The sequence below is a fragment of the Salmo salar genome, chromosome 07, assembly GCF_965601325.2.
Source record: "Salmo salar chromosome 07, fSalSal1, whole genome shotgun sequence".
NCBI classification, from domain to species: Eukaryota; Metazoa; Chordata; class Actinopteri; order Salmoniformes; family Salmonidae; genus Salmo; species Salmo salar.
In genome coordinates, this window is record NC_138297.1 from 30,660,871 (window position 1) to 30,672,970 (window position 12,100).

Genomic DNA, 12,100 nt, shown 5'->3' on the forward strand with positions numbered 1-12,100 from the left:
TGTGTTATATTTCTGAGTTGATATTCCACCACAACTTTTACTCAAGTAGTATTTTACTGTGACTTTCACTTTTAAGTCATTTTCTATTAAGGTATCTTTACTTTTACTCAAGCATGACAATTGAGTACTTTTTCCACTACTGCCTGACTCCATGTGGATGGACAAACCCAACCCAGTTTTATGACTCAATAATAAGGCCAACTAAAGGTGATGTAGTGATGCAGTCACTGGCAGGCACGTTCACAGATAGGGCTCTAGCAGTTCCTGAGCACCTAACCTTTCGCCCTCCTATGAGAAAAGTGCCCTAAAAAAAGTGCCCTTTCAGATTAGTAGTATTTTTTGAATAATACCCTTTTATTATACTAGTAGTATATTTTATTTCCTTTTCTGTAAATAATTGCCCATCAAACTAGGTAATCTCTCATTTACTAATCTTGGAAAATTCCCCTCCCCGCTCCTCCCCTTTTTTCTTTCCCACGCTAGAGTGCACTGCACTTGTCCTCCAGCTGCTGCAGAAGCTACCGGCACCTAGTGGTATTATGAGTAGTGGCACACAGGCTACTTTTTAAGTTGTATGTCATCTCTCATGGTCAGTGACAGGGACGGGTTCAGCTCAACTGTTTTTAAGTAGGCCTACAACGCAAATGTTAGCACTTGCCACTCCAAAGGTCGGTGCACGGCCCTGGTCACTGGAGTCAATGAGGGGGTGGTCTATAGTTTAGCTTTATCACCTAACTAGCCCCTCCTCTACCAAGCTAACCTCCACCCTAGATACCACCACCAGGATTTAAGCAGATTCGCATCTACCTCTAGAGCCATTCTGTAGCTAGCTGAGATGAGAGCACAGGAGGAGTTGTCTCTGACATTTTGTTGAAATCTTCTGAATTAAAGTACTGTGGAGAGACAACTGAAGTCTACCATATCTCCTTTTTCGTGGAAACCAACAAGGCATTTTTTTCTCCCTCAACGTTGAAGAAACTGTACAACTAGCAACATGTGTACAGGGAAGTGCTCTAAGGTCATTGCGATCTCGCTCTACGTCCTGTCGGGGGTCTCAATCATCTGTAACATCATTGCGTTCTTCCCCGACTGGTCGACGATGTACGCCAAGTTGGACAGAGAAGAAAATGGAGCCCGGATCACCGACGAGGTCAAATACATGGGAGGTGTCATCGGCGGAGGAATCATGGTGAGTTTAAAGTTTAGTTAGACTATTATGTGACTTAATTGGTTTAAAAGGCTTTTGTTCAGTTCCATTTCAATCCAGTCAGTTTGAAAATGTTCAATTGAAATTGATCAAATTTGAATAGAAATGACAGTTTATTGACTGAACTGAAATGGAATTGACCCCAACCCTGGTTTAGACATGCTGATTCTATAGAGTATTGGTCACACCATCACAGGTTTGTGTGGTCATTTCCAAGATAAAAACAATTGAAGTGGAATAATGTAACATTACTGTGACCAACAGTTCCCAAATGTTAATTCCCCTAATGTTGCTGACTATACGTACATTTTAAATATGCTGTCTCTAAATATGCCTCTCCACACCAACACAGTTGTGATGAAAGTATTCTCAAATGTTTTATTTTGCTATTCTCTCTCTCTCTCTCTCTCTCTCTCTCTCTCTCTCTCTCTCTCTCTTCCCAATCTCTCTCTCTCTCTCTCTCTCTTCCCAATCTCTCTCACTCTCTCTTCAGTGCCTTATTCCAGCAATCCATATCCACCTGACTAGTAGCATTGGTTGCTGTGCCAACCGCTGTGGGGTAAGTCTAACTACACTCTAACTACTGCCCCCCCCCAATCCCAACTTTAACCATTCATATCTGATCCTATATCAGTTGTTAAAGACAACTTCTACCTACTTTAAGCCCATAACACCTTAGACAATAAGAGGGTGAGGGGCCTGGGACTATGGGTGGGGCAATGACAGTTACAGCCATAACGGTTAAAGAAAAAATTGCTTGACTTTACCACCCCCTGCTGGTGAAACAGGTGTAATACCAGGAAATAATTTGGCTTCTATGGCCAATGACTGTCCACAAAGTAACACTCACTCACATTATGGTTAGTGTAATTCCAAAATAAAGCAATTTGTAACAAGCAACATACCTCTTTTGGCAAAAACATAACATTACACGATGAATCAAATATATAACTACTGGCTGAGAAACGCACTGTATTTATTCAACCTTTAGTTAAGCCAAGTTTATAGAGGCCCAAATAAATCTTATTTTCTAAGTAGTAAATACACAACAAAGATGAAATGTACAACATACTCAACCTTCTCTTACCCTGACCACTGACCTCTGGATTATCCTTGCTACACTTTAGATGTTCCTGTCCATTGGGTTTGCTGCTGCTGGGGTTGTTGGAGCACTGTACAGTCTGGCTACATCTGCCCTGGGCCTGTCCAATGGACCTATCTGCCTCTTTATGGAAACACCAACATCTGTTCCAGGGTGGGGGAGACCTTTCTTGAACAAGTAAGTTTATTTATGTATTTTATTACTTGTTTAGAATTGTATTTTTATGGTTTATTTTATGTAGGCCGTCATTGTAAATAAGAATTTCTTCTTAACTGACTTGACTAGTTAAATAAAGGTTACATTTATTTTTATTTTTTATTATTCGACCATAAAGGCCTGATTCACACAGTCTGCTCTGAATAGTTGATGTTGAGATGTATCTGTTACTTAAACTCTGTGAAGCATTTAGTTGGGCTGCAATTTCTGAGGCTGGTAACTCGAATGAACTTATCCTCTGGGTCTTCTGTTCCTGTGGCGGTCCTTACAAAGTTCTTGAAATTATCTTGATTGACTGACCTTCAATTCTTAAAGTAGTGATGGACCGTAATTTCTCTTTGCTGATTTGAGCTGTTCTTGCCATAATATGGACTTTGTCTTTAACCAAATAGAGCTATATTCTGTATACCACCCCTACCTTGTCACAACACAACTGATTGGCTCAAACACATTAAGAAAGAAAAAAAAATCACAAATTAAGTTTTAACAAGGCACACCTGTTAATTGAAATGCATTCCAGGTGAAGGTGGTTGAGAGAATGCCAAGTGTGTGCCAAACTGTCATCAAGGCAAATTGTGGCTACTTTGAAGAATCTCAAATCTAAAATATATTTTGATTTGTTTAACACTTTTTTTGTTATTACATGATTCCATATGTGTTATTTCATAGTTTTGATGTCTTCACTATTATTCTACAATGTAGAAAATAGTACAAATATAGAAAAACCCTGTAATGAGTAGGTGTGTCCAAACTTTTAACTGGTACTGTATATTATCTTTGGAAAATCAGTCTTTGACCTCAATGGGACTACCCGGTAATTTTTTACAATTTATTTTATTTTATTTAACCTTTATTTAACTAGGCAAGTCAGTTAAGAACACATTTTTATTTACAAAGCCGACCTACATCGGCCAAACCCGGATAATGCTGGACCAATTGTGCGCCGCCCTATGGGACTCCCAAACACGGCCGGTTGTGATACAGCCTGAATTGCTACAGAAAAACCACTACTAAAGGACACCAATAAGAAGAAGGGACTTGCTTGGCCCAAGAAACCGCTGGAAATCTGTGCTTTGGTCTGATGAGTCCAAATTTGAGATTTTTGGTTCCAACTGCCGTGTTTTTGTGAGATGCAGAGTAGGTGAACAGATGATCTCCGCATTTGTGGTTCCACCGTGAAGCAAGGAGGAGGAGGTGTGATGGTGCTTTGCTGGTGACACTGTCTGTGATTTATTTAGAATTCAAGGCACACTTAACCAGCATGGTTTCCACAGCCTTCTGCAGCAATACACCACCCCATCTGGCTTGCACTTAGTGGGACTATCATTTGTTTTTCAACAGGACAATAACACATTCCAGGTGAAGCTGGTTGAGATAATGCCAAGAGTGTGCAAAGCTGTCATCAAGGCAAAGGGTGGCTACTTTGAAGAATCTCAAATATAAAATAGATTTTGATTTGTTTAACCTGTTGAGGACAGACGTTCCGCTAGCGGAACACCGTTCCACCTGCGGAACCCCTAGCCAACAGCCAATGGCATCGCACGGCGCGAAATACAAAACCAACTAAAATACCACAATTCAATTTTCTCAAACAATCAACTATTTTACATCATTTTAAAGATAAGACTCTCGTTAATCTAACCACATTGTCCGATTTCAAAAAGGCTTTACAGCGAAAGCAAAACATTAGATTATGTCAGGAGAGTACCCAGCCAAAAAATAATCACACAGCCATTTTCAAAGCAAGCATATGTCACAAAAACCCAAACCACAGCTAAATGCAGCACTAACCTTTGATGATCTTCATCAGATGACACTCCTAGGACATTATGTTATACAATACATGCATGTTTTGTTCAATCAAGTTCATATTTATATCAAAAACCAGCTTTTTACATTAGCATGTGAGGTTCAGAACTAGCATACCCACCAAAAACATCCGGTGAATTTACTAAATTACTCATGAGAAACGTTCACAAAATACATAACAATTATTTTAAGAATTATAGATACAGAACTCTTTTATGCAATCGCGGTGTCAGATTTTAAAATAGCTTTTCGGCAAAAGCACATTTTGCAATATTCTGAGTACATAGCTCGGCCATCACGGCTAGCTATTTTGACACCCACCAAGTTTGGGACAACCTAAACTCAGAATTACTATTAGAAAAATTGGATTACCTTTGCTGTTCTTAGTCAGAATGCACCCCCAGGACTTCTACTTCAACAACAAATGTTGTTTTGGTTCCAAATAATCCATAGTTATATTCAAATAGCTCCGTTTTGTTCGTGCGTTCAGGTCACTATCCGAAGGGTGACGCGCGAGCGCATTTCGTGACAAAATTTTTCAAAATATTCCATAACCGTACTTAGAAGCATGTCAAACGCTGTTTAACATACATTTTTATGCTTTTTCTCTCGTAAAATACAGATAATATTCCAACTGGGCAACGTTGTATTCATTCAAAGGCTGAAAGAAAAAAATTGAGAATTCTCATGACCGTGCATCTCCAGTGTCACTGTCCCTAGGCTGACCACTCACAAATTCTGCTGCTGTTCTTCGCCCAGAGACAGCAGACACCCCATTCCACTTTCTGGCGGCTTTAGAGAGCCAATGGAAGCCTTAGAAAATGTCACGTTACAGCACAGATGCTGTATTTTTGATAGAGATGCAACAGAAGGACAACAAATTGTCAGACAGGGCACTTTCTGTATGGAATCTTCTCAGGTTTTGGCCTGCCATATGAGTTCTGTTATACTCACAGACACCATTCAAACAGTTTTAGAAACTTTAGAGTGTTTTCTATCAAAATCTACTAATTATATGCATATTCTAGTTTCTGGGCAGGAGTAGTAACCAGATTAAATCAGGTACGTTTTTTATCCGGCCGTGAAAATACTGCCCCCATCCCAAAGAAGTTAACACTTTTTTGCTTACTACATGATTCCATATGTGTTATTTCATTGTTTTGATGTCCTCACTATTATTCTACAATGTAGAAAATAGTAAAAATAAAGAAAAAACACTGAATGAGTAGGTGTGTCCAAACTTTTAACTGGTACTGTATGTATATTTATTTTTGCTATGTCTTTGGGCACTAGTCCTGGCTACTGTAAAGAACTTTCTGACAAAAGATAAATATAATTGATTGTTCCTCATTGCAGCAACGGGAGTTACCTGGGCGACAGTGACCTGTGGACAAAGTGTATAGAGCCCAAAGGTGTTGTGGAGTTTAACCTTGGGTTGTTCGCCACGCTGTTGGTGGTGGCAAGTCTGGAGCTGGTGCTGTGTGGAATACAGATGGTCAACGGACTGTTTGGATGCATCTGTGGAACCTGCAGCGGCAGGGAGGTGAGATAGTGTGTGTGTGGGGGGTGTTGTTAAGAGAGGGGATGAAAGAAATAAACAAATAAAGGACGGAGGAAAGAAAGAGGATTGGTGTTGACCTCTATTTCCTGCCAGTAGGAAGCGTGATGATCCATGATGACCATCGACTGTGACCATTTTTCAACCACGACCACTTGACCACTTGAGGAACACAAAGAAGAACCGACCACAACCCATCTGTACCTATTTGTCAAGAGGAATGAATGGTTATTGAAGAAAGGTTGACGTATTCACTGTCTCTTCTCTCTATGGCCTACAAAGAGTATTTATAATAGACTTATAATGGCTTAGTGTATTAGGCTGTTCAAAACATATCAGTGACTGTAATAGTCAGTAGTTATGTTCATTGATATGACATTCTGTAAATGTTATGTTTCTCATGTTTCAATATAATTCTATGCATATTTTATGTTATATTTTGCAATACATGCTGGGTGAAATAAAAACAAATTCTGTTTATTCTTTATCTCGTTTTTGACGTTTGTTTATTTTTTTTGTTACTTTCCTGGGTTAAAATGTTTCTCATTCAAATATTTTATTAAATTGTAAGTAAATATGCTCACAGTTGAAGGGTATTATTCAACAGAACATATCATAGCATTATCATTCATTACATGATCATTACCATTACAAATGTAGCCTAGATGAAACAGTATGGAGAAAGAAATAAGTAAGACATTTAAAACTGCAATATGTCACTTTTTGGGCGAATCGGCGAAATTCACATAGAATTTTAAGTTATAAAATGATTATCTGCACTTGCTTGTTTTGTCACATAAACAAACTGTAATTAGGCGAACTATTAGAATTTTTGCAAAGAGGAAATGTCGGATCGATTTCTGCATATTGCACCCTTAAGCAAAATTACATGACCCCGACGTGATTTGAACACGCAACCTTCTGATCTGGAGTCAGACGCGCTACCGTTGCGCCACGAGGTCCATACAGCAGTATGGCTTTGTTTGGTTTATACCACTTCTGGTGACAGTTAGTTGTAGTAAAATAGTTACGTTGTGACAGTTATTTGTTACATTGATAACTACAACTGTACAAAATGGTTCTTCCGATTTGCGAAATGTAGGCTAAATCAAATAAAAATGTACAATATAACGTTTAAATTAAAAACGTTTTGATACCGATACTGTTCAAATGGGATGTACGTTCTTCATTACATAAAAATATAATCATTTCTGGATTCAAAACGTTTTTTTCCCTGAATCCAAATTAACAGTTATATCTAGCTATGTCGTCATTAACAGCATGCATTGCCAAGTGAATTTAAATGTCCGTTCCTTCTCTTCCAGTCACGTAAAAGTCAGTGGCAGGCTAATCTCACTTGGAAAGATAAAAGAAAATGTCGTCGAGGAATGCCATTAAAGTGCAAGCTGTTTCAATAAATTAAAAATCAAATCAAATTTATTTTTATATAGCCCTTCGTACATCAGCTGATATTCTCAAAGTGCTGTACAGAAACCCAGCCTAAAACCCCAAACAGCAAGCAAAGCATGTGAAAGAAGCACTGTGGCTAGGAAAAACTCCCCAGGAAAAACTCCCTAGAAAGGCCAAAAACCTAGGAAGAAACCTAGAGAGGAACCAGGTTATGAGGGGTGGCCAGTCCTCTTCTGGCTGTGCAGGGTGGATATTATAACAGAACATAGTCAAGATGTTAAAATGTTAAAATGTTCATAAATGACCAGCATGGTCAAATAATAATAATCATAGTAGTTGTCGAGGGTGCAACAAGCACGTCCGGTGAACAGGTCAGGGTTCCATAGCCGCAGGCAGAACAGTTGAAACTGGAGCAGCGCAACGGCCAGGTGGACTGGGGACAGCAAGGAGTCATCATACCAGGTAGTCCTGAGGCATGGTCCTAGGGCTCAGGTCCTCCGAGAGAAAGACAGAAAGAGAGAAAGAGAGAATTAGAGAGAGCATATTTAAATACACACAGGACACCGGATAAGACAAGAGAAATACTCCAGATGTAACAGACTGACCCTAGCCCCCCGACACATAAACTACTGCAGCATAAATACTGGAGGCTGAGACAGGAGGGATCAGAAGACACTGTGGCCCCTTCCGATGATACCCCCGGACAGGGCCAAACAGGCAGGATATAACCCCACCCACTTTGCCAAAGCACAGCCCCCACACCACTAGAGGGATGTCTCCAACCACCAACTTACCGTCCTAAGACAAGGCCGAGTATAGCCCACAACGATCTCCGCCATGGCACAACCCAAGGGGGGGCGCCAACCCAGACAGGAAGACCACGTCAGTGACTCAACCCACTCAAGTGACGCACCCCTCCCATGGACGGCATGGAAGAACACCAGTAGGCCAGTGACTCAGCCCCTGTAAAAGGGTTAGAGGCAGAGAATCCCAGTGGAAAGAGGGGAACCGGCAAGGCAGAGACAGCAAGGGCGGTTCGTTGCTCCAGCCTTTCCGTTCACCTTCACACTCCTGGGCCAGACTATACTTAATCATAGGACCTACTGAAGAGATAAGTCTTCAGTAAAGACTTAAAGGTTGAGACTGAGTCTGCGTCTCTCACATTGGTAGGCAGACCATTCCATAAAAATGGAGCTCTATAGGAGAAAGCCCTACCTCCAGCCGTTTGCTTAGAAATTCTAGGGACAATTAGGAGGCCTGCGTCTTGTGACCGTAGCGTACGTGTAGGTATGTACGGCAGGACCAAATCGGAAAGATAGGTAGGAGCAAGCCCATGTAATGCTTTGTAGGTTAGCAGTAAAACCTTGAAATCAGCCCTTGCCTTAACAGGAAGCCAGTGTAGGGAGGCTAGCACTGGAGTAATATGATCATATTTTTTGGTTCTAGTCAGGATTCTAGCAGCCGTATTTAGCACTAACTGAAGTTTATTTAGTGCTTTATCCGGGTAGCCGGAAAGTAGAGCATTGCAGTAGTCCAGCCTAGAAGTAACAAAAGCATGGATTAATTTTTCTGCGTCATTTTTGGACAGAAAATTTCTGATTTTTGCAATGTTACGTAGATGGAAAAAGCTGTCCTTGAAACAGTCTTGATATGTTCTTCAAAAGAGAGATCAGGGTCCAGAGTAACGCCGAGGTCCTTCACAGTTTTATTTGAGACGACTGTACAACCATCCAGATTAATTGTCAGATTCAACAGAAGATCTCTTTGTTTCTTGGGACCTAGAACAAGCATCTCTGTTTTGTCCGAGTTTAAAAGTAGAAAGTTTGCAGCCATCCACTTCTTTATGTCTGAAACACAGGCTTCTAGCGAGGGCAATTTTGGGGCTTCACCATGTTTCATTGAAATGTACAGCTGTGTGTCGTCCGCATAGCAGTGAAATTTAACATTATGTTTTCGAATGACATCCCCAAGAGGTAAAATATATAGTGAAAACAATAGTGGTCCTAAAACGGAACCTTGAGAAACACCGAAATTTACAATTGATTTGTCAGAAGACAAACCATTCACAGAGACAAACTGATATCTTTCCGACAGATAAGATCTAAACCAGGCCAGAACTTGTCCATGTAGACCAATTTGGGTTTCCAATCTCTCCAAAAGAATGTGGTGATCGATGGTATCAAAAGCGGCACTAAGATCTAGGAGCACGAGGACAGATGCAGAGCCTCGGTCTGACGTCATTAAAAGGTAATTTACCACCTTCACAAGTGCAGTCTCCGTGCTATGATGGGGTCTAAAACCAGACTGAAGCGTTTCGTATACATTGTTTGTCTTCAGGAAGGCAGTGAGTTGCTGTGCAACAGCTTTTTCTAAAATTTTTGAGAGGAATGGAAGATTCGATATAGGCCGATAGTTTTTTATAATTTCTGGATCAAGATTCGGCTTTTTCAAGAGAGGCTTTATTACTGCCACTTTTAGTGAGCTTGGTACACATCCGGTGGATAGAGAGCCGTTTATTATGTTCAACATAGGAGGGCCAAGCACAGGAAGCAGCTCTTTCAGTAGTTTAGTTGGAATAGGGTCCAGTATGCAGCTTGAGGGTTTGGAGGCCATGATTATTTTCATCATTGCGTCAAGAGATATAGTACTAAAACACTTTAGTATCTCCCTTGATCCTAGGTCCTGGCAGAGTTGTGTAGACTCAGGACAATGGAGCTTTGGAGGAATACCCAGATTTAAAGAGGAGTCTGTAATTTGCTTTCTAATGATCATGATCTTTTCCTCAAAGAAGTTCATAAATTTATTACTGCTGAAGTGAAAGCCATCCTCCATTTGCGAAGGCTGCTTTTTAGTTAGCTTTGCGACAGTATCAAAAAGAAATTTCGGATTGTTCTTATTTTCCTCAATTAAGTTGGAAAAATAGGATGATCGAGCAGCAGTAAGGGCTCTTCGATACTGCACGGTACTGTCTTTCCAAGCTAGTCGGAAGACTTCCAGTTTGGTGTGGCGCCATTTCCGTTCCAATTTTCTGGAAGCTTGCTTCAGAGCTCGTGTATTTTCTGTATACCAGGGAGCTAGTTTCTTATGACAGATGTTTTTAGTTTTTAGGGGTGCAACTGCATCTAGGGTATTGCGCAAGGTTAAATTGAGTTCCTCGGTTAGGTGGTTAACTGATTTTTGTCCTCTGACGTCCTTGGGTAGGCAGAGGCAGTCTGGAAGGGCATCAAGGAATCTTTGGGTTGTCTGAGAATTTATAGCACGACTTTTAATGCTCCTTGGTTGGGGTCTGAGCAGATTATTTGTTGCAATTGCAAACGTAATAAAATGGTGGTCCGATAGTCCAGGATTATGAGGAAAAACATTTAGATCCACAACATTTATTCCATGGGACAAAACTAGGTCCAGAGTATGACTGTGGCAGTGAGTAGGTCCAGAGACATGTTGGACAAAACCCACTGAGTCGATGATGGCTCCGAAAGCCTTTTGGAGTGGGTCTGTGGACTTTTCCATGTGAATGTTAAAGTCCCCAAAAATTAGAATATTATCTGCTATGACTACAAGATCCGATAAGAATTCAGGGAACTCAGTGAGGAACACTGCATATGGCCCAGGAGGCCTGTAAACAGTAGCTATAAAAAGTGAGTGAGTAGGCTGCATAGATTTCATGACTAGAAGCTCAAAAGACGAAAACGTCATTGTTTTTTTTTTTGTAAATTGAAATTTTCTATCGTAAATGTTAGCAACACCTCCGCCTTTGCCGGATGCACGGGGGGTATGGTCACTAGTGTAACCAGGGGGTGAGGCCTCATTTAACACAGTAAATTCATCAGGCTTAAGCCATGTTTCAGTCAGGCCAATCACATCAAGATTATTATCAGTGATTAGTTCATTGACTATAACTGCCTTGGAAGTGAGGGATCTAACATTAAGTAACCCAATTTTGAGATGTGAGGTATCACAATCTCTTTCAATAATGGCAGGAATGGAGGAGGTCTTTATACTAGTGAGATTGCTAAAGCGAACACCGCCATTTTTAATTTTGCCCAACCTCGATCGAGGCACAGACACGGTCTCAATGGGGAAAGCTGAGCTGACTACGCTGACTGTGCTAGTGGCAGACTCCACTAAGCTGGCAGGCTGGCTAACAGCCTGCTGCCTGGCCTGCACCCTATTTCATTGTGGAGCTAGAGGAGTTAGAGCCCTGTCTATGTTCGTAGATAAGATGAGAGCACCCCTCCAGCTAGGATGGAGTCCGTCACTCCTCAACAGGCCAGGCTTGGTCCTGTTTGTGGGTGAGTCCCAGAAAGAGGGCCAATTATCTACAAATTCTATCTTTTGGGAGGGGCAGAAAACAGTTTTCAACCAGCGATTGAGTTGTGAGACTCTGCTGTAGAGCTCATCACTCCCGCTAACTGGGAGGGGGCCAGAGACAATTAATCGATGCCGACACATCTTTCTAGCTGATTTACACGCTGAAGCTATGTTGCGCTTGGTGACCTCTGACTGTTTCATCCTAACATCGTTGGTGCCGACGTGGATAACAATATCTCTATACTCTCTACACTCGCCAGTTTTAGCTTTAGCCAGCACCGTCTTTAGATTAGCCTTAACGTCGGTAGCCCTGCCCCCTGGTAAACAGTGTATGATCGCTGGATGATTAGTTTTAAGTCTAATACTGCGGGTAATGGAGTCGCCAATGACTAGGGTTTTCAATTTGTCAGAGCTAATGGTGGGAGCCGTCGGCATCTCAGACCCCACAACGGGAGGAGTAGAGACCAGAGAAGTCTCGGCCTCCGAC

At 41.2% G+C, this 12,100-nt stretch overlaps 1 protein-coding gene and 1 non-coding gene across 3 annotated transcripts; one reads left to right on the forward strand and one right to left on the reverse strand.

Moving 5' to 3' along the window:
• Positions 1–657: 657 nt before the first annotated feature.
• LOC106609020 (transmembrane 4 L6 family member 4) lies at positions 658–6,379 on the forward strand. Of its 2 annotated transcripts, none has more exons than XM_014207349.3 (5): positions 658–1,189; positions 1,701–1,766; positions 2,335–2,486; positions 5,691–5,877; positions 5,992–6,379. In XM_014207349.3, exons 1-5 carry the CDS (start codon positions 995–997, stop codon positions 5,998–6,000), a joined length of 609 nt encoding a protein of 202 aa, XP_014062824.1. In that variant the 5' UTR covers positions 658–994; the 3' UTR covers positions 6,001–6,379. The 2 variants fall into 2 exon arrangements, with proteins under 2 accessions (XP_014062824.1, XP_014062825.1); XM_014207350.3 differs by having other exon boundaries at positions 661–1,189; positions 5,989–6,379.
• Positions 6,380–6,782: 403 nt separating this feature from the next.
• On the reverse strand, positions 6,783–6,854 carry trnaw-cca (transfer RNA tryptophan (anticodon CCA)). The gene has a single exon. It is a non-coding gene; the product is annotated as a tRNA-Trp (tRNA).
• Positions 6,855–12,100: the final 5,246 nt, after the last annotated feature.